General features: G+C 47.0%; 2 protein-coding genes across 2 annotated transcripts; one reads left to right on the top strand and one right to left on the bottom strand.

The window, feature by feature from the left end:
- Positions 1–1,088: 1,088 nt before the first annotated feature.
- Positions 1,089–5,190, top strand: LOC123051576 (pectinesterase). The gene is made up of 2 exons (XM_044474487.1): positions 1,089–2,298; positions 4,252–5,190. Exons 1-2 carry the CDS (start codon positions 1,212–1,214, stop codon positions 4,944–4,946), a joined length of 1,782 nt encoding a protein of 593 aa, XP_044330422.1. The 5' UTR covers positions 1,089–1,211; the 3' UTR covers positions 4,947–5,190.
- On the bottom strand, positions 5,090–12,786 carry LOC123051574 (probable acyl-CoA dehydrogenase IBR3). Its single transcript, XM_044474486.1, has 16 exons — positions 12,405–12,786; positions 11,734–11,874; positions 11,057–11,188; positions 9,741–9,929; positions 9,561–9,638; positions 8,812–8,931; positions 8,613–8,711; positions 8,427–8,544; positions 7,928–8,196; positions 7,601–7,795; positions 7,156–7,298; positions 6,593–6,677; positions 6,298–6,507; positions 6,067–6,219; positions 5,667–5,771; positions 5,090–5,586 (listed from the first exon to the last, which is right to left on the bottom strand). The coding sequence occupies exons 1-16, from the start codon at positions 12,675–12,677 to the stop codon at positions 5,395–5,397; spliced, it is 2,502 nt and encodes an 833-aa protein (XP_044330421.1). The 5' UTR covers positions 12,678–12,786; the 3' UTR covers positions 5,090–5,394.
- Between the last annotated feature and the right edge of the window lie 10,619 nt (positions 12,787–23,405).

The following is a 23,405-nucleotide window of genomic DNA, read 5'->3' on the forward strand; positions in this document are numbered from 1 at the left end:
CGTTTATCCTCTAGTCTCTCTTCTGCGTTGCGTATCTTTTTCCTGAATGACGACGGACGAGGTTAATGGACCGGACAGAGTCAGCTCCAAGCGACAGCAACTGTTCGGCCCGCCGGTCCGCTGCTTGTTTGCTAGTACTACCAGAGCACGCACAGCACAGAGCGCATGGCCATCCATGCGTCGGCTGACAAGAGCATGAGCCAGCCGGATCTACTTGTCGGTGAATGCGCCTGCCTTGCCTGCTGCTCGTCGCTGCCTGTGTGCAGCGTGTGGCCAAACCGCGTCGGTAAAAGCGGCACCCCACTGTGCGGTGCCTGGGCTGGGCGGAGCACCGGGCATGTCATGTGATCGACCACCGGAGCCAGGACGACGATGGCGGCATCGCCACTACCGCCCCTTGCGGTCTCGCGAAGCTTTCCGGCCCGACCTGTGTGCGGCGCAGCTGGCCCTGCGCGTGCACCAGATTAGCAATGTGGCCACAGATAGCCTCCGGTGGTTTGCTTGGTGGACCATTCCGTTTCCTCCATGGCCGCAACCTCACTCCATGCCTCTTCTTCGTGTAATGCCAAGCCACCAGCCCGGTGACAGAAGGGACGCGAGAATCTTGCATCGTTGGTGGCTACGCTACGCTCGCGACACGCGCGGGTCGTCGTCCCGGCAGGTCGTGTACCCTTCTATTGAAGTGCTCCTGCTACTATTAGCATTTTTTAAAGTTTAAAAATTGCAGTGGCGATTCGGAGTATTCGAGTGGCATGTATCCAATTAACTCTAATGTTAATGTAGTGACAGCCGTTCGTTTGCAGCCTCGCAGCGCAGCTCTGCCTATCAGTGGTCATGCGTGGTTGCAGCTTGAAAGCTGTCGTCCATTCATGAATGCAGAGAGATCAGTGCTACTCCAGAGCGATTTTGCCAAAGATTGCTCCTTCCTCTCAGTCTATAAGAAGAAGATTAACCTTGTTTGACTGGACCAGAGCTCCAGTACCAAGTTGATTGATTAAATCATGTCTGTCAGCTGGTCGCGCCCTCCTGCAATCACAAGCTCTTCATTTCCTAGCACCGTACATGCATATGCATGTGTCCACGAGAGTGTCGAGGTTGCTATAAGAAGTGACGCTCCTCCAATCTCCCTCCTCCTCACCGACGCGCACCACGGTCCCTGTCTGTCACGTTCGGCCCCGCTCACTCCCCAGTGATCCCACTCCCACCACGGAATGCCACCTCCAACTCCAAGAACCAAGCGACCGGAAGCGGCCAGGCTCCTCCTCCTCACCACCTTCCTCCTCCTGCTCCTCACATTCCTCTTCGCCCAGAGCGCATTCGCCGCCGACGACCACCACGACGGTGGTCACCACGCACGCATGCTCCTCGACGCCAATGCGGACGCGGATGCCGACGCCGAGCACGCGGCGGCCGTGGACCGGCATTGCGCGGGCATGCTGCACCGGGACGTGTGCGTGTCGACGCTGGCGGGCATCCAGGGGCTCGCGCGGAAGCCGCTCGGGGAGGTGATCTCCAAGGTGGTGGAGCGCGCGGCGTCGGCGGTGCGTGCGGCCGCGTCCAACTGCACGTCCTACCTCTCCCGCCCGCACCGGCTGCGGCTGCGCGACCGCCTCGCGCTCTCCGACTGCCAGGAGCTGTTCGGCCACACGCTCAACCAGCTCGGCACGGCGGCGGCCGAGCTCTCGGCGGGGAACCGCAGCGCGGAGGACTCCATCTCCGGCGTGCAGACGGTGCTGTCGGCGGCCATGACCAACCAGTACACCTGCCTGGAGGGGTTCGCGGGGCCGTCGGCGTCGGAGGACGGGCGCGTGCGGCCCTTCATCCAGGGCCGCATCTACCACGTGGCCCACCTCGTGTCCAACTCGCTCGCCATGGTCCGCCGCCTCCCGCAGCGCCGCCGCGGGCGCGCCCTCAGCGCGAGAGCCACAAGAAGAAGTGCGGCCGAGGCGTTCGAGGGGTACGGGCCGGTGCGGCGCGGGTTCCCGGCGTGGGTGGCGGCGGCGGACCGGAGGCGGCTGCTGCAGCAGCAGGGCGTCGGCGTCGGCGTGCCGGACCTGGTGGTGGCCAAGGACGGGAGCGGCAACTTCACGACGGTGGGGGAGGCGGTGGCGGCGGCGCCCAACAACAGCGATACGCGGTACGTGATCCACATCAAGGCCGGGGGATACTTCGAGAACGTGGAGGTCGGGGCCGAGAAGACCAACATCATGCTCGTCGGCGACGGCATGTGGAGGACCGTCATCAAGGCCAGCCGCAACGTCATCGACAACTACACCACCTTCCGCTCCGCCACGCTAGGTATGTCATGCGAGTCCACGCCCGTGCAGACACAGTCAAATTATTACCGCGCAGCCCCATCTTAGACACGAACAGTGGCGCTGCGCGATCGATCGCGTACTGTTCGGCACGAGCCGATGTCGGCATGCCGACGCCGACGCCGGCATGGGCATGGCCGGCCGGACGGGTGAGTGACGCCGTACTGACACATCGTGGGAATGCAAGTGCACGCGCCTTGGTTGTTTGCGTGGGATGCCGCTCGTGACCGAGCGTCCGTCCGCGGTACATTGATCACGAGTGGCATCGGTCAGGTAACAACGGGGAACAGGCCCTGCTTCCATTGCTTCTTCTAGGAGACTAGGACTAGCGCCCCTCTACCAGTAGCGTACTAGGTGCAGGGACGGACTGGACCACGTCGTGACTGGTTGGACAAATAGTTACAGACAAATATACTAGTGCTAGCTAGGGTGCCATTCGCATTTGGATTGTATCATAACAGTTCATCACGAGCTCTCCTCCCTGCCTCCGGATAAATGGAAGTATTCTAGATACATCCATTTTTTATCCACTTCTTCGACAAGTATTTCAGACGAAGTGAGTACAAATGATGCACTTACACACTCGATGAGAGCTCACGGTTCGGATAGTTTCTGCAATGCAGACTAGAGTAAGTGATCATTGGCATTTGGAGTTGTGGAGCACGGGAGTTAGTTATCATGGGTAGGCTTGGTAGGTGAGGGCGCCGTGAGCTAGCTAGCCATGGACGAGCACGTATGGCAAACCTACACTGACACGCGAGCTAGCTCTGCCGGTGTAGGCTTGTGGAATTGGAAGTGCGACGGCAGGATGTGGTCCATGGTAGCAGAAACCGACCCTGTGATCTGACCGCATTCAACAGCCACTACTGCAAACAAGCAAACAAAGGGCAGCCCATTGTGGCACGATGGAGCACCTTCTTTGGGCGCTTCGATCTCTCTCCTTTTACATTTCTCTTTTTTTCCCCCCTTTTCTCAGTGGACGTGAACTGGTGTCTAGCTCCGATCGATCGAGCTGGTCCCCTACGATCGGAGTGGGGATGGATGGCCCAGCCTCAAATCCTCAATCTTCTGCAGGCACCGACACATAGATTCGTCTGAGTACTCTAGGTTGCCAAACAATGAGCACTCGTCCAGTGGAGGGCAACACTTAGCACATGCACGCATGCCTTTCACAACAGAAAGAAAGTCGTTTTGATAATACTCATGCTCAAGATGAGCAATCCAGCTAGGTCCTCTGATGCCACCTTAAGCCAGGCAACAAGAGCAAGCCGACGCTGGTCGTGACGATCATTCGAGTCGGGCTAGACCGACATGCATGGCCTATGCGGCCGGCCGGACGCGGCCTCGTCCACCACGCCGGTACGCACTTTCCGGCGTTGTCCGGTTGCCCCATCGGTACAAAACACACGCATTTTTAGTTAGGACAGAACATGCATTGCATGCGCGCCTCAAGATAGATAGGGGACGGGTGTGGTGCAGGGAGGGCCCTCCACTGTGATGATTAGCCACAGCGGAGCCTTGATTAACTCCGTCGCCGAATGTGGCACGCGGTGTGGTTGACACGGCGCTGTCGTCGTCCAGACGTCCACGGTGTCGGTGCGACGAGACGACGCATCGCCACCCGCAAGACCGGTACCCTCACGTGCCTCTGTTCCTCGCATTCACTCGTCCATGGCCTGGGCTGGCCAGTGGCCACCCGCGTTCGGCTGCACGACGCGGAGCCGCAGACCGCACACGACACGACTTGCACCACACCAGTGTGGCAACCGGCAATAAGTACGCGGACGCCTTCACGTGCAGCAAGAGCCATAGATAGAATCTACTACTCGCCTGAATGTAATGGCTCATAAAGTTTCAGTTTTGGTAGGTCGATGGATGGATGGCTCTGTACGTAGCTGACCGACATGTGTTAATTTAATGAACCTTAACTTTGCAGCGGTGATCGGGACGGGGTTCCTGGCGCGGGACCTGACGGTGGAGAACGCGGCGGGGCCGGCCAAGCACCAGGCGGTGGCGCTACGGGTGAACGCCGACCTGTCCGCCTTCTACCGCTGCAGCTTCGCGGGGTACCAGGACACGCTCTACGCGCACTCGCTCCGCCAGTTCTACCGCGACTGCGACGTCTACGGCACCGTCGATTTCGTCTTCGGCGACGCCGCCGTCGTGCTCCAGAACTGCAACCTCTACGCGCGCCGCCCGGGCCCCGGCCAGAAGAACGTCTTCACCGCGCAGGGACGCGAGGACCCCAACCAGAACACCGGCATCGCCGTGCAGGGCTGCAAGATCGCTGCCGCCGCCGACCTTGTCCCCGTGCAGGCCAACTTCTCCTCCTACCTCGGCCGGCCCTGGAAGACCTACTCCCGGACCGTGTTCATGCAGTCCAAGATGGAGAGCCTGGTGCACCCGCGCGGGTGGCTCGAGTGGAACGGCACCTTCGCGCTCGACACGCTCTACTACGCCGAGTACATGAACCGGGGCCCCGGCGCCAACACGTCGGCGAGGGTGGCCTGGCCGGGCTACCGGGTGATCACCACCGCCGCCGACGCCGGCAACTTCACCGCGCAGGCGTTCATCCAGGGCGACCTCTGGCTCAACTCCACCTCCTTCCCCTACTCGCTGGGCCTCGGATAGAATAGAAATGAGTGGGTTTTTGAACGACAAAATAAGGGGTGGTTCGTCTCAGGTTTAGTCAGGAAAGGGGTTATACTAGGTTCTCGTTTCTTCCCGTTCGTCTCTACTGTATACACTGAAGAAAAACTGTTAGTGCCAGCCCATGTTCAGATCTGCAATGCCCATTGGTAGTGTATAACTATTGTTCAGATCTGTAATAGTCACTGGTACTCATGTAACTGTGCTGGTAGGGTTGGACTCTTTACAACAGAGGACGAAAATTAAGGATGTGTCATGGTTCTAGTGGGCAAATGACAAGGGAAGCGACAAGGCAAACAGGGAGTGTACATGGAGGAATCTAACGCCACTTATTCACCATGCTATCTACCCGTGACTGATTATGTCCTTAACTGACCTTCTCCAGAGGCTTGCCGTCCCCCTTTTATTGAATCTGGACCTCATCGTCTTCTTACAGCCTTGCCCTTTGCAGCTCCAGCTTCGCGATCGTGCCGAGATGGACTTCATCAGGGCCGTCAGCGAGCCGCAGTGTCCTAGCGGTTGCCCATAGATGGGATAGGGCCGTGTCGGATGAGACCCCGGCGGCGCCGTGGACTTGTATTGCCATGTCAAGCACTTTCAGGGCCATATTTGGAGCCGCCACCTACACAGAGGCCAGATTCACTGAATTTTTGTTGCTACAATTCGTTGAAAATGAAGGTGCTAAAGTGCTGTAACTTTTACCTTGGCCATTGCGAGGATCCCACGGGCCTTCTTGTTCCCATGCCTGTCGAGTTGATCGGCTGCTTCAAGCACCAGAAGCCTAGTTTGCTCCAGTTCTATCCGACACTGGAGTCCACATTCATGTTAGAGCTAGATATACATCATCGCTAAAATGCTTCAAAGAAACAAATGGATGAACAGTTCAATCTGAGAAGCTGAGTGGGGATGTTTATTTGTATGGTCTCTGGACGATTAACATCATAACTCCCTGGGAAACCAAAAAGAACAATAAAATGATATCTAACTAATGTGGTTTTTGACGTCTGAAACAGAAACACTTTTTTTTTGCTTTATTCAAGGTTTTGTAAATAAACCATGTAAACAGTTTATTGGATCATGCAAGCAATCAAAGAGGTTATACCTTTGCCAGGTCTGACTGAAAGGAACCATGCTGTGCAATCTTCTTTCCAAAAGCGGTCCTACTTAAGGCCCTCTCAACCATCATATTCATGCCACGTTCCGCTGCTCCTATTAGTCGCATGCAATGATGTAATCTTCCAGGACCTAGTCTTCCCTGCAGAGCAACATAAATATGACATCGAAAGTACAGGTTGGAAATGATCGATAGTAGTATCAGAACAGTTCTGCTTACTTGAGCAATCTCGAAACCACGTCCTTCTCCGAGGAGGATATTTGTGACAGGAACACGCACGTTATCAAAAGTAATCTCTGCATGTCCATGCGGTGCATCATCGAACCCAAAGACTAACAATGGTCTCTTTATCTGCACTCCGGGTGTGTTGATATCCACTAAGATCATCGACTGCTGTTTATGTCTAGGTGCAGAGAAATCTGTTTTTCCCTGCATGAAATAAACACCGTTTAACATTACAAGAAACATACACATCACCCACAGCACTGCTCTCATGGATAGATGTTGTAGTTACCATTAATATCAGGATTTTACACCTCGGGTCCATAGCCCCACTGGTCCACCATTTCCTGCCATTTATCACATAGAAATCTCCCTGCCTGTCGAGGGAAAAATATTAAAGTAATCAGCAATGCAGAAAGCTCAAAGTAAAGAAAATGATGACATTTTTATAAACTATCAAAAGAGGAGGGGCAGGAAATGTATGCCATGAGGATATCATTGATTTCCTGTTAATACACAAGAATTTGGAGGTCTCCACCAGCATACTATAATTGTTTTTTTGCTGTTAAACTGAAAATAGATTTTGAGATGAGAAAAATAGACAAAAGAAATGCTGGCATCTGTAGGAACGGACCGGCTAAACATAACCACTCCCTCCGCCCATAATATAAGAGCATTTAAACGCTTTTATATTATGGGACGGAGGGAGTATATGATAGCCCATAACAAGGTAATAGCTTTGCAACTAAAGAGAGGCAGAGAGGCAGTAGTAAGCACATGTGACAAGATATCAACAACCTAAAGCAGCAACTATAACATGCTTGTTGCCCACAAATATTTTATTTGTATTATTACCTGGATACTGCACATTCTATGTTTGTTGCATCTGAAGATGCAACTTGTGGTTCTGTCATTGCAAATCCCGAACGAATTTTCCCTTCCAGTAGAGGAACAAGCCACTGCTTCTGTTGCTCCTTAGTCCCATATCTCAACAGGACCTACAATGCGATTTTCATATCATAAAAAATTGTCAGATACAAAATTACTAGCACCAACCATAACAAAGCATTCACAGTTGAAATATATTTAAGATACTGATAAAAATTATTGGCATGCTAAAGATGGCACATTTCCAAGGAGAAACATAAAGATGGCGTCATTCATCGATAATTTGGAGATTTTATACAGATAGATATTTTCAAAACAAGTAATTTCTCAAAATATGTTTGGCTAGTGGGGTAAGATACAGTGACAGCCTTTGAGAATCATGCCTATAAAGGAACATGATGAGAAGCCCTACCTCCATATTACCCGTATCGGGTGCACCACAGTTAAATATTTGTGGAGCCCAAACTGACCGGCCCATAATCTCACATAAATATCCATACTCAAGATTTGTGAGACCAGCACCTAGCAAAAGATCATTTGAACTTCCAGCAGAAACATGAGATTGGTCCTCAAGTAGTAGCTTTCTTGCTCTAGCTGCACTGTCAAGCTGCAGATTAACAATTTTAATCAGCACAGAAGTCCGCATAATATAGAAGCGCCCTTCATTACTATAAGAAATAAAGTTCTTAATTTTCTGGATCAGGTAAATATGAAAGCATGAAAAGAAAATAGTGAGTACCGGAATAAATAAGTTCCACAATCCCTCCTCTTTTGCTAATGCTTTCAAATTTTCTTCTTCAGGATGGATTGTCCACCGTGAGGTTGATTGTGCATGTTTGTATAACTCATCCTCCTTGGGATATATATGATCTTTCATGAACTTCATTATTTTTTGCCGTAGCTGCATAACCTTTTCGCTAGGAACAAATTTGCCTTGACCATTTGTCAAAGTTGAATCTTCCTGCTCTACATGGAAACCTTGCCTGGGAGCCTTCGAGACATGCATACCTGTTAAATGTGAACACTTAGTTAACAACATTTGAGTGCATTAGACTTTACAAGAATGATGATTGCTCCTAAAAGGCGATAAAGGATCATAACCACATTTTCCATGTCTACGTGAAGCAGTTTATTTGGAAACAGGAACAAGGTTTAAGAAAACGAAAAGATCTTGCCCACAAAGCACACTCAAACATGTGGCAGGAAATTTTTAAGACGAAGCTGTGAAATATAATTACCTGTAGCAGGGTGTGCTCGCAGGACATTTTCTCTATTAATGTAATCCCAGGCACAGTCAACCATAACATTGGCAGCCTTGCCGGCAAATCTAGCACGCTCACCACCTGAAGCATTACCCTGTGTGCCAGCTAAAATAAATTAGAATATATAAACAGGCACAGATTTCATGAGTTAAAGACTAGTACCATAGTCCATCTGTGGTATACTCCTGCATAGATAGATGCCCCTCGAAAGAGTGAAAAGGCAATGTAGAACTTCCAATTTGCTGCAGGCCAAGGTCGTGCCTGAGGGAAATTTAGAAGGAGAAAGTGAACGATAAAAAACAGTGAATAAGATTGGCGTTTTATTCAGCCAGCATGAAAAAAGAAGCAACACGATGCTTACAGACATAGAGCAGTACACAGCTAGGTACTCCTCCAGTTGAGGAATGCCATCTGGAATGCCAGAATGTTCAAATCCTCCATACGAACTATTTTCACTGAGTGTTGCATCAATGATATATGGCTGCAAAGATAAATAATAAACAAAGTAAAACATACAAAATCACATGACCTAAATGCTATGCAAACAGGTACAAGAATTTCTATTTTTGGTGAACACATGGTACCGGTACAAATAATGATGAGCAAATAGGACACAAACTTTTCTTCAGAATTACCTAGAAAAAACTTCTCAGACTTAACACATAAAGTTCAGGTATGACCTTTGACCTATGTTGATGGTTGTGACTATCACACAACTCAATTAAAACAGAATATGTCCAGAATTCAAGAAAAATAAGCTTGCTGAAAACAAAATATGATATTATGAAATATTCATATCAAAGTGACCCCAAGATATCAAGAGTATATTCATCCTGCATTTATTATAGAACTTCAGTCAAGGGTATAGTAGGGCAATTCCCTACAGTTCTTTCAAGACAACTTCAGCTAAATCATGGTGAGCAAAGTGATATAACGCCCAATGCATAGAGTCACCTAAGCTATAAAATCATATCAGAAGAGCTATAACTGTTTTTAGAGAACATGCAAACAGCACAAGAAAACATGTCGTAAATAGGTGAATAATTCCTAACAATACTATGTATAAGAAGATATTTCACATTTTCCCTAACAGAGTTTCATATTTCATACCATACAGCTGTAAGCAACATCACACATTTGATTCCCCAAAGTAGATAATTCCCAATCAAGTACACCTATCACTCGATCCTGTAGAGAAACAGAAAAGATATTTTAAGATCAATGAAACAGAAGCAATAATCATATGAAATATTTAAATAGTGTAAAGTTGTTAGGAGATTACATAAATACCTCAGTTGGGTGAAAAACAAGGTTATCAACACGATAATCACCATGAACAAGGCCAGTTCCCAATCCTGTCGATGAATCTTCTTCTGGTATATTTTCTTTCAACCAACCAATCAGATCAAGCATCTTCTGATAACGCGCAGGCTTCCCTTCACCGGTTGAATGAAGATATTGTTTTCCCCATCTTTCTACCTACCCAGTAAACAGTAAGCATCTTTAGAAACAAATGGAATATCACATCCACTGGTATCATTATTCATAACAGAGTTCTTAATCAAGTGCCAAAGTGCAAAAAAAAAGACAAGTTAATCAAACTGATTAAGAACTCTATAAGCAAATCGGAAGTGTTTCCGAGTATCATTGCTTTGCTTCGCTGTTGATAGTAACTAATCACAGACCCTCTGGAGGCATATCAAAGGCTTGTTGGTGTTTCATTCATTTATCCTCACAAAACCAGATATTAGATGCACATATAATATGTTAAGTTGATATATGCATGATCCTAGAGCTTCCTACCAGATGATGAGGTGCTTGAAGAGTAGCCCTGTGAAAGCCAAAAGAGCCAACTACTGCATGGCTGTACCAAGCAGGTTGAATTTGATAGGTTATTTGTCAATGAGAAGCTGGACAGCAACATGCTGAAGTTTGAGCATGTCAAGTCCGGTGATCAGTGGCTTACGGTTTCACTAAGCGGATAGATCCCAGTGAGGATAAATGTGTATTTATCTCCATGTTCATCTGTTTTTCCTCTCCGGGACAATAAATAAATGTTCCATGCAAGCCAATGCATAAGGGCATTGATAAACGTTTGAAAGTGCATTAATTATCTCTTTTTATGAAGGACAAACTAGACATGAAATGGCTAAAGTTACATTAGAAGTGTAGAGAAGTATTTTGACAAACGATTGAGAGGTTAAAATGACACATTTCAAAACAGATGGGGTAATAAGTGTTTGAGCGGTGGTCCCATGATGATATGTATTGGAGTCTAGTTGTAATCAAAGAAATGTAAATAAAGAGTGTCGGGTCCTGAAGGACAATACATAATTATCCCCCTAGTTTTCTGTACAATAAGAGGTAGATTGACCTAAAAGCAACACCAAAGTAGTTTATATCGCCCCAAGAGGCATAGTTCATCCTTCAAAATTAAGCTACACGTGAGACTTGTACTTAGTGTGAGAGTACAAAAGCTTTTACTCCCAGCATTGCACCCTGGGAGACTTGTCTTATGCAACTCAATGGTAATGGAAATAAATTTGAGTTACTTTTGTCCTCAGAAAACAGTCAGGGGAGGGAGGTAAATACTCCATAACACTTACTTGTCTTTTGCAATAATTGTCTCTTCTTCCATACTTATGCAATCCAACTGCAGTCGCATCAATTTTGTGTACAGCAGCCAAAGTTTTTGCAGCAGCCAAGTATATATTCCTCCGTTTCTCTGGGGTTACTCCCTGCGTAAGAAATGGGTACAAGAGATCACAAAACTACCATGAATATAACCATTGCCAATTTCACACATTCATTTCCTTAAACTGGAATTATGGGAAATCTGATCCCAGCTCTCAAAGTGGCGTACAGGAGCGAGGGGCTTGGAAAGTGTCATTGCCTTTTACAGTTTGTGTTTAATATAAGTCTTGTGGGTTCAAACCAATGCTAAGGTTTCTAGTTGTCGATGCGATTTTAAGACTGCTCTCTGTATGTTCCCATACATTGGATACCAGCACAATAACACTGTATTTGTGCTATAACTACTACTACCATAACCATAAGCTAGGTAAATGTCTGGTGGCGTGTGTTTGTACTGGGTGCTTGATGATCGGTGCTTTATATATAAAGCGGGGCGAAAGCCTTTTTCGGTAAATGTCTGGTGATGGGCAAATACTGTCCAAACCCCTCATGGAAACATTACCCACTAACAAGTACTACCTATAGGTTGATGAACTGGTCAATAAATCTTAAGAAAGGGCAGAATAAGGACACTCGGTAAGAAGCGTACCGTTAACTTGTTATTAAGATATAATGCTCCTTCCAGATACTCCATTATGTAGAACGGGGTTCCGATCACACTAGCATCAGTGCAAAGGCAAAACACCTTAGGGACAGGAACATCCGTGTAGGCACCCAAAGCTTTGAGAACCTGCTTCCATAAGAAAAGCAGCTCAGACAATAAACTCACATCACTTCAGAGAAGGGAACAGCAACACATAAGATGCATTTCGCATCAACATATCATGTAAACCCTAATCACAATATCGCAATCGTTTTCCTCTAAGCAAATATGACAACTGCTCTGATAAATCTCCTAATCACACAACAGCGGAGTAGAAGGTCCAAATGGGTGTTCATAAGCACCCAAAATGAACTGTTTGGTTAACTGGGACCAAACATTACATGTACTATTTCATCAATCAAACAAGAGGTAGAATTAGTATGGCTCCCTTCCGAGTTCAGAAGTAGACGGTACTTCCACCGGAGCACAACCACATCACCCCGAGCGAGCATAAGCGGCACCTAAGACTGACTAAGAGCGTCTCTATCCCATCCCAGATCGAACCCAGTTTTCACAGCGGATTAAGTTCAACTAAAATCGGGAACCGGGAGCGGGAGCAACAGCAAGCCCGCGGGAACCGAAGTGGGCACCGAGGCGGAGGAGGATCTGGACCGGACCTGGAACTCGCGCTCGACGGCGTGGGCGGACTGGAGGATGGCGCCGGCGGGCTTCTTCCGCAGCACGTAGCGCCGGGCCTCCCCGCCGGGCGCGGCGGCCTGGATGCAGTAGGTGGGGTTGGACTGGCCGTGGCCGAACTGCGTGAGGGCGAGCGACGGCGCGGGCGCCGGGAAGCCCGGGACGTGCGCGGCCGCGTAGCGCAGCAGCGCCGCCTCGTCCAGCGCCTGCGCCGCGTGCACCGGCCGCAGCAGCTCCGAGGTCAGCGTCGCCATCCCGCTCGCTCGCTACCCACCAGTCCCCGTGATTGGATTGCGAGCGGAGGACGAGGGGGACAGACAGGGGACGACGACTGTGGTGTGGAACAGTTCGCTTCGCCCTCTCTGTTTTTTTTTCTCCTTTCTTGTTTCGGCGGGCCTTGATGGTTGATCGTGGCCGTTGCCGTTGCCGTTGCCGGCCCGCACGGAGTTGCGTGCGCGCCTCGTAAACATCGGCGTATATGCGTACTAGTATCTCGGATGATGCGACTTTGGGCGAAGACGATTGGTTTCGCCATTTGCGTCGCCGGCTTGCCGAACTGGGAGTCCGGAACGCGACGTGACAGGCTTGGATTCGGTACGGTGGTGGCAGGGACAATATCCGGTGGAGCGCCTTTTTTCCCTCAAATGATAAGTGTCACCATGTGACGCCAAGAACTACGGTCATGACGTTTTTACAACTAAAGTTGTCATCCGAAGAGAAAAAAAAACTGAAACTTGTGTCGGCTTAGTCTATTAGAGGTGCTTATAGGGGTAGGGTGTGCGCGTGTGCGTTCATAGGGGGTGAGTGTATGCGCGTTTATATGAGCGCTTTGCGTCTGTACTGTGTTAAAAAAAATGCCTCATCCACGCGTCACCAAACTTGTCGTAAAACGTTCGGAGTTGCCATGTGTTCGCGAAATCACTAGTTCAGGAGTACTCGTTGCAAAGATCACTCCAACTTCCCAGGTTGCGACAAATGGCGCACATGCAGCGCGCCACTTGTCGCAACCTGGGAGTTTTTCCTTTTTTCGTAGATCCATTTATTCAAAATGTTTTATCTCTCAAACCGTGCGTCCAAATCTCAAACCGATTTCACCGTTGGATTCTTCTGTTAGAATCAATTGTATAGGGATAGGATTCCGTTTGAATTGTAATCTGTTTCTATCCCTTCTTCTGTTATTTCTTCTGTACACGATGAGATCGATCTCTCCTTCTCTCGGTCGATCTCATCTACCTTGTAAGCCACGGCAAACCCCCAATATATACAAACGCGGCCCAGACGAAGGGTTTTACGCTTCCTCATTATCTTTCATGGTAACAGAGCCTCTTCCTCAGTAGATCGGAATGAGATCGCATCTAGCTACCTCCCGGCGACCAAGCCATGTCGACCACCACCTCCGCTGCCCCGATGTCGAGCACCACGGGAGCACTCACTGATACGTCTCCAACGTATCTATAATTTATGAAGTATTCATGCTATTATATTATCCATCTTGGATGTTTAATGGGCTTTACTATGCACTTTTATATTATTTTTGGGACTAACCTATTAACCCAGAGCTCAGTGCCAGTTTATATTTTTCCCTTGTTTCAGTGTTTCGCAGAAAAGGAATATCAAACGGAGTCCAAACGGAATGAAACCTTCGGGAGAGTTATTTTTGGAACGGAAGCAATCCAGAAGACTTGGAGTGCACGTCAGGGAATCAACGAGGAGAGCACGAGGCAGGGGGCGCGCCCTCCACCCTCGTGGGCCCCTCGTGGCTCCCCTGACCGACTTCTTTCGCCTATATATATCAATATACCCTAAAACCATCGGGGAACAGAATAGATCGGGAGTTCCGCCGCTGCAAGCCTCTGTAGCCACCAAAAACCAATCGGGACCCTGTTCCGGCACCCTGCCGGAGGGGGCAACCCTCACCGGTGGCCATCTTCATATCCCGGTGCTCTCCATGACGAGGAGGGAGTAGTTCACCCTCGGGGCTGAGGGTATGTACCAGTAGCTATGTGTTTGATCTCTCTCTCGTGTTCTTGATTGGCACCATCTTGATGTATCGCGAGCTTTGCTATTATAGTAGGACCTTATGATGTTTCTCCCCCTCTACTCTCTTGTAATGGATTGAGTTTTCCCTTTGAAGTTATCTTATCGGATTGAGTCTTTAAGGATTTGAGAACACTTGATGTATGTCTTGCCGTGCTTATCTGTGGTGACAATGGGATATCACGTGATCCACTTGATGTATGTTTTGGTGATCAACTTGCGGGTTCCGCCCATGAACCTATGCATAGGGGTTGGCACACGTTTTTTTCTTGACTCTCCGGTAGAAACTTTGGGGCACTCTTTGAAGTTCTTTGTGTTGGTTGAATAGATGAATCTGAGATTGTGTGATGCATATCGTATAATCATGCCCACGGATACTTGAGGTGACATTGGAGTATCTAGGTGACATTAGGGCTTTGGTTGATATGTGTCTTAAGGTGTTATTCTAGTACGAATTCTTGAATAGATCGATCCGAAAGAATAACTTTGAGGTGGTTTCGTACCCTGCCATAATCTCTTCATTTGTTCTCCGCTATTAGTGGCTTTGGAGTGACTCTTTGTTGCATGTTGAGGGATAGTTATGTGATCCAATTATGTTATTATTGTTGAGAGAACTTTCACTAGTGAAAGTATGAACCCTAGGCCTTGTTTCCTAGCATTGCAATACCGTTTACGCTCACTTTTACCACTTGTTACTTTGCTGTTTTTATATTTTCAGATTACAAAAACCTATATCTATCATCCATATTGCACTTGTATCACCATGTCTTCGCCGAACTAGTGCACCTATACAATTTACCATTGTATTGGGTGTGTTGGGGACACAAGAGATTCTTTGTTATTTGGTTGCAGGGTTGTTTGAGAGAGACCATCTTCAACCTACGCCTCCCACGAATTGATAAACCTTAGGTCATCCACTTGAGGGAAATTTGCTACTGTCCTACAAACCTCTGCACTTGGAGGCCCAACAACGTCTACAAGAAGAAGGTTGTGTAGTAAACATCAAGCTCTTTTCTGGCACCGTTGCCGGGGAGGCTAGGTAAGCGGCACTCACACCCTGTCAACTAAGCTCTTTTCTGGCGCCGTTGCCGGGGAGGTGAGTGCTTGAAGGTATATCTTTAGATCTTGCAATCGAATCTTTTTGTTTCTTGTTTTATCACTAGTTTAGTTTATAAAAGAAAACTACAAAAAAATGGAATTAAGGGTGCCTCATATGCTTCATATTTTTAATATCTTTCATGAGTATGATGGAAAGGAAAATTGTGCCAAATTGTTAGAAAAAGAATGCATTAAAATATTTGGCACTAAATATTTAATGATGAGCATGATTGCAATGTTGTTAGTATGAATTCCTTGAATATCCATGATGCTAATGATATGCGAAGCCACAAGCTTGGGGATGCTATGTTTGACGAAGATGATATTTTTTGTCCCCCAAGTTTTGATGAGCAAATTTATTATGATGAAAGCATGCCTCCTATCTATGATGAATATTGTGATGACACGTATGCTATAAAGAATAATGATAACCATGAAACGTGTCATCTTGATCTTAATTTTCAATCACATGATAGTTATTTTGTTGAGTTTGCTCCCACTATTATTGATAAGAATAAATTTGCTTATGTGGAGAGTAGTAAAATTCCTATGCAAGTAGATCATGGAAAGAATGCTTTAGGTGCTGGTTATATTGTTGAATTCATTCATGATGCTACTGAAAATTATTATGAGGGAGGAATATATGCTTGTAGGAATTGCAATAATATCAAGTTTCCTCTCTATGTGCTTACAGTTTTGAAATTATGCTTGTTTTGCCTTCCTATGCTAGCTGATTATTGTTCCCATAGGTTGTTTTCTCACAAAATCCCTATGCATAGGAAGTGGGTTAGACTTAAATGTGCTAGTCATATTCTTCATGATGCTCTCTTTATGTTTCAATTCATATCTTTTATGCGAGCATCATTGAAATCATCATGCCTAGCTAGGGGCGTTAAACGTTAGCGCTTGTTGGGAGGCAACCCAATTTTTATTTTAGTTTCTTGCTTTTTGGTTCTGTTTAGGAATAAATATTTGATCTAGCCTCTGGTTAGATGTGGTTTTAAGTTTTAATTAGTGTTTGTGCCAAGTAAGACCTATAGGATCTTCTTGGATGATAGTTATTTGATCATGCTGAAAATTTCAGAAACTTTTTGTTCACGAAAACAATTGTTAAAAATCACCAGAACGTGATAAAATACTGATTCCAATTGCAGTAGATCAATAAAAAAATTATCTAGGTCGTCCTATTTTGGTAGATTTTTCTGAGTTCCAGAAGTTTGTGTTAGTTACAGATTACTACAGACTGTTCTGTTTTTGACAGATTCTGTTTTCTATGTGTTGTTTGCTTATTTTGATGAATCTATGAGTAGTATCGGAGGGTATGAACCATAGAGAAGTTGGAATACAGTAGGTTTAACACCAATATAAATAAAGAATGAGTTCATTACAGTACCTTGAAGTGGTGTTTTGTTTTCTTTCGCTAACGGAGCTTATGAGTTTTCTGTTGAGTTTTGTGTTGTGAAGTTTTCAAGTTTTGGGTAAAGATTCGATGGACTATGGAATAAGGAGTGGCAAGAGCCTAAGATTGGGGATGCCCAAGGCACCCCAAGGTAATATTCAAGGACAACCAAGAGCCTAAGCTTGGGGATGCCCCGGAAGGCATCCCCTCTTTCGTCTTCGTTCATCGGTAACTTTACTTGAAGCTATATTTTTATTCACCACATAATATGTGTTTTGCTTGGAGCATCATTTTCTTTTGTTAGTATTTGCTTGCTGTTATTTATAATAATGTTTTGAATCTTTATTTTCAATAAAAATGTCAAGGACAACTTTTACCATGCTTATTTTGCAAGTATACATGTTGCTGTTTCAAAACAGAAAGTTTACCGCTGTTGCAAAAATTCCCTAGAAAAGTCAGAATGTGATAAAATGTTGAAACCTTTTGCATAATAAGCTATGATAAATTTACTACAGTGGGAATTTTCTTTCATAATGTTTGGAGTTAGGGAAGTATGATGAATCTTGCATTCTTTACAGACTGTACTGTTTTGGCAGAATGTTGTTATGTTTGCATATGTTTGCTTGTTTAATGATTCTATTTAAGGATAGGAGTATTAAATATGCAGAGGCATTTAGTATGCAATGTTGAATAATAATTTTAGTGATTTCCTACAGTAGAAAATGATAAGGTTTTTGCATTGGTTTATACTAACTTATCTCACGAGTTTTTGTTGAGTTTGGTGTGGATGAAGCTTTCGAGATTTAGGAAACCGTGATATGAGAGGAATTAAGGAGACACGAAAGCTCAAGCTTGGGGATGCCCAAGGCACCCCAAGATAATATTTCAAGAAGTCTCAAGCATCTAAGCTTGGGGATGCCCCGGTAGGCATCCCACCTTTCTTCTTCAACAATTATCGGTTAGTATCGGTTGAGCCTAAGTTTTTGCTTCTTCACATGATGAGTGCTATCCTTGAAATGTCGTTTTATTTTGTTTTGCTTGCTGTATGAATAAAACACCAAGATCTGAAATTCTTAAATGATAGAGAGTCTTCACATAGCTACATAATTATTTAACTACTCATTGATCTTCACTTATATCTTTTGGAGTAGTTTGTCATTTACTCGTGTGCTTCACTTATATCCTATGAGTAAATGGTTGAATGATTTGAATGTCATAAACCTAAAATTAAATATGTTTCATATGCCTTTCCCATGGGGAGTAATGCCTTCACATATAAGAAGTAGAGGTGGTAAAGTTATTGAAGGTTAGCAAGCATTGTATTGGTCACTTGAACAATTTATGAAAGAATATTGAAGGAAGAGAGATTTCACATATAAATATACTATCTTGGACATCTTCTATGATTGTGAGCCCCATTAATTATTTTCGAACCTGAGCAAATTAGTTGAAGTTGGACAAGGAAGACAACATAATGAGTTATGCTTGGGTATATTTGTATAGAAGTTATATTGTTATGGATCCTCTAACATGTGGTGCTTGCTATTTAGAATCCTTTGCTAGCCAAAATATCTGTACTAAGCGGGAATACTGCTTGTGCATCCAATTCCTTGAACCAAGTTTCTTCCATGAGTGTCCACCATATCTACCTATATGCGGTATTTACCTGCCGTTCCAAGTAAATTTGCATGTGCCAAACTCTAATCCTTCAAATAATAATCTGTTTTGTATGCCTGAATCGCTCATGTAGCGACTAGGGGCTGTCAGTATCTTCCATGCTAGGTGGGTTATTCTCACGATGAGTGGACTCCGCTCATCATTCACGAGAAAATGGCTGGTAACTGGGATGCCCAGTCCTATGATCAAAAGATCAAAAACAAATTCGCAAATAATTTAAACAAAACTCCCCCAGGAATGTTGATAGTTGGACGGCACCCGTTGTTTCGGACAAGCCGTGGAGTGTGAATGTTGGTGGAGGGGGAGTAAAAACTTTACCTTTCTGCGTGGGAACCGCCTATAATGTATGTAGTATGTGTGACGCCCTCGATTCAATCATACACTAATCATACACGCAAATGTGTACGATCAAGATCAAGGACTCATGGGAAGATGTCACAACACAACTTTAGACACAAATTAAAATAATACAAGCTTTATATTACAAGCCAGGGGCCTCGAGGGCTCGAATACATAAGCTCGATTACACAAGAGTCAGCGGAAGCAACAATATCTGAGTACAGACATAGGTTAGACAAGTTTGCCTTAAGAAGGCTAGCACAAAAACAACGTCGATCGAAAAGGCAAGGCCTCCTGCCTGGGAGCCTCCTAACTACTCCTGGTCGTCGACGGTCTCCACGTAGTAGTAGGCATCGGCGGTGGCATCTGGCTCCTGGGCTCCGACATCTGGTTGCATCAACCGGAAAGAAGAAGAAAGGGGGAAAGAGGGAGCAAAGCAACCGTAAGTACTCATCCAAAGTACTCGCAAGCAAGGATCTACACTACATATGCATCGGTATCAATGAAATGGGTTGTATCTGTGGACTGGACTACAGAATGCCAGAAGAGAACGGGAAAGCCTAGCCTATCGAAGACTAGCATCTTCAAGCAGCTCCAAGCATCTTGCAGCATCAGAAGAGATAAGAGTAGCATAAAGTAAAGTAGTAGAAGTGTTATCAACCTCGGCCAGAGATCCTTTCTCGACTCCCTGCGAGAAAGCAATCCCAGAGCCATACTATCTAGTTCTCATCATAATCCAATTCTCATCACAAGTATCCAGTTCTAGTTGTATCGATCGGGATACAACTCCAAGTGTCTGTTACCGTAGGACAGGCTATCGACAGATGTTTTCTTCCCTGCAGGGGTGCACCAACTTACCCACCACGCTCGATTAACTCCGGCCGGACACACTTTCCTGGGTCATGCCCGGCCTCGGCCAAACAATACGCCGCAACCCGACCTAGGCTTAATAGAGAGGTCAGCACGCCGGACTAAACCTATGCCCCCAGGGGTCATGGGCCATCTCTCCGGGAACTCCTGCACGTTGCGAACGCGGCCGGTGAGCAGACCTAGCTACCTCCTTAAAAAGGCAGGTGCTTACCAGTCCAACCCGGCGTGCGCCGCTCAGTCGCTGACGTCTATTAAGCTTCAGCTAATGCATACGACGCAGAACGCCCATACTATGCCCACGTGATGGTTAGTGCCATCAGGCCAGAGGCCCCTTGGATCAAATATCCAAATCGTAGTGGATTAGGAACGCGCGGTAACAAGCAGAGACTCACGAAAGATGTGACCCCGTCGCCCGTCTCGAGGACTTGCGGCAAGGGCTAGGAATGCCCGGCCACGCCTCGTAATTATCTCGTGGGCACCCTCCAGGTCAACCCGTCTCCACATCACTCGCGGGTACCCCTCAGGGTCGACCCGCCTTTCCAAGTAACAGTGGTAAAGTCCAAGTATCCGTGTGTCCAAACATCAAGGGGAAAACCCGAGGAATCACCCCCGGTGAATTCCACTCGATGTAATCATCAAGGTGAACGTAAGAGGAATCACCCCTGAGGTTCACACTTGAGGGGTTGCACGACAGAGTCGTATCGGAAGTGGTTAAGGCGGAATCACCCTCGATGACCATGACCGAACAGCTACACTACAGGGTTAACATCAGAAATGCTGTAGAGGTCTCACCCTCGGCACTCGATAGTAACCCAGCAGTGTCGAGCAACTAAGGGGAAAGTGATGTGCGGTGCCGGGGCCTGGTCTTCGATCCCGTTGATCGGGTCTTCGAACATAAAGCAGGGCAACTGGGACAAGGTGGGGGTCACTGATGGATCACTAACCAACCTATACTAAGCAGTTTAGGATAAGCAGGTAAGGTACAATGAGCAGGTTACAAAAGCAGGCTATGCATCAGAATAGGAGCAAACAATAGCAATAGCAAAATCTAATGCAAACATGAGAGAATGGAATGGGCGATATCGGGATGATCAAAGGGGGGCTTGCCTGGAAGCTCTGCTGAAAGGGGAGAAGGATCGTCGTCGACGTAGTTGATCACAATGGCATCATCAGCGGTCTCGGGGTCTACCGGAGAGAAGAGGGGGAAGAAACAATAAATATAAAGCAAACAAAGCATCATAAAGCATAACATGGCAATACGCGGTGCTAGGGGTGAACTAACGCGGTACTACACGTTGCAGACGGAGGGGATAAACATCCGAGGATGAATTCCCGACGTTAGGCGGATTCCGGAGAGAGGAAAAGAGGGGGAAAATTCCATGTTCAACATGCTAGGGGCATGTGACAGATGAACGGACCGCGTATTCGGATTCGTTGGATTTTTTGAGCAACTTTCATGTAGTAAACATTTTCATCGGAGTTACAAATTATTTTCTAATAATTTTCAAAGTTTTATTGATTTTTAAAATTTTCTTTATCTAGTTAATTCAAACATTAAATATGTCAGATTACTTTTTATACCCACTAGCGGTTAGCCTAAGTGTATGACAGTGGGGTCCAGTCAAACAGTTGACCAGTCAAACTTTGACTGGTTAACAGGGTCAATGGACCCACATGTCATAGACTAAAATTTTAACAGATTTGCTTGTTTAGTTTAATTTAGCAGTGATCCATTGACATAGACTATTTACCTAATTAGATAAATAAAGCAATACTAGTTAGAGGGGAGGCCACATGTCTTAGGATAGCAATTGATTTAAGTAATAGTACTGATTAGCCTAACTAGCAACAAAATTAGCCGTAACTAATTCTTGGGCCGGCCACCCACACACACAGAACACACACGCCACACACACCACACAACACACACTCAGCCATGGCCATGGCCATGGCCGATAGCAGCAGCAGGCAGCACTAAGCGCATTAGCAATTGGCAACGGGCAGGAGCTATCAGCAGCAGTACGCAGCGCTAGCAGCGGCAACAGAAGCGGCGCAGTACCACACAGAGATAGTAGAGACAGTAGCGACAGTAGTCAACAGCAGCGGCATGTAGTAGCAGAAAGCAGTCACCTAAGAGCACAACAGGCACGACAACAAGCAGCGCCGAGCGCGTTGTCGCGTCCATGGACATCGCCGGCTAGCAACGGCGGACACAACCAGGATGCGGCCAGACGGCAGCGGCGCACGGGGAGCAGTGGTAGCAGCAGGCAGTAGCACAAGCAGTGGCAGGGGAAGGCAGCAGCATGCGATAGCAGAAGCAAGGCAGGCAACGGCGAGCGGGGGCGACGCAACTGGGCGAGGCCAGAGGCGAGCGCGGCCCCGGGGCAGGCAGAGCGCAGCAGGTGATGTGACCAGCGTGCGGGAGCGAAGCTCCGGGCGCGGGTATGGCAGGCTTCGGCCACGGCGGGCGCGAACTCACGAGGTGACACTACGGCGACGGATCGACGGGGTAAACGAGGGGAATCAGTCGAGGAGCTCACCACAGAGGCACACGGAGGCCGTTGGGAGGCTTAGGAGCTGCAGGCTTCGTCGGAATCGACGACGACGCCGGCGACCGAAGAGGAAGAAGACGACGGCGATCTCGTGATGCAGAGATGAGGAGCTCCAACGCGCGGCACCAACCGATGGAGAGGGCGACGGTGGACCTCGTAGATGTGTCGACGAGGTGCGGGGGCGGCGGTGGTCGCGGCGGGGCGAAGTGGCCGGCGACGAGCGCGTCGTGGAGGTGGAGGGAAAGGGGATCTGGGGAGAGCCCAGAGGGGAGTGGGGCGACAGAGGAGCGAGGTGAGTGGAGGCGGGGATCGAGGAGGCGGGGAGGCGCGGGGGCCTTATCCGCCATTGTCGGCGGCGAGGTGGTGCGGCTGGGCGCACTCGGCCTTGCCCCGGTCGGCTATACAGGGAAGGCGACCGGGGAGGCAGGCTGGCTCGGGTGAGGTTAGGTGGGCCGGTTGGGCCGACCCAAGTAGGTTAGGTCCAGGGGCAAGGGCCTCCTTTCCTTTTAAAAAAACTTCTCTGCTTTCTTTTATTTCAAAAAGCAAAACAGTTATATAATTTATAAAACTTACACCTAAAATATTAGTATAACTCAGGCTACTGCCACATTAAGTCTAACATTATAATAAACTAGTTTAGCATTTTCTTAACTCAAAAAGCATTTAATTTAATTATTTTTAGCCACTGTTATATACACAAAAGGGCATTTAAAATACTTTACAAAAGTGTTGGGTCACCACCATAATTAGTTATGGAATATTTGCCACACTTTGAACATTTTACTTTGCATGTTTGAGAAATTTAAATTTTGGGCTTTAATTTGAATTTGAGTTTGAACTAAGATTCGGATCAAGCGAGGATTAGCAACTGTAATGTGATGACATGGCATCATTAGCGGGGGATTACTGTAGCTTAATTATCCAGGCGTCACAATTCTCCTCCACTACAAGAAATCTCGTCCCAAGATTTAAGGGGTGTAGTAGGGGGAAAGGCTCGGAAAGGACGGAGC

Source organism: Triticum aestivum, chromosome 2D (genome assembly GCF_018294505.1).
Source record: "Triticum aestivum cultivar Chinese Spring chromosome 2D, IWGSC CS RefSeq v2.1, whole genome shotgun sequence".
NCBI classification, from domain to species: domain Eukaryota; kingdom Viridiplantae; phylum Streptophyta; class Magnoliopsida; order Poales; family Poaceae; genus Triticum; species Triticum aestivum.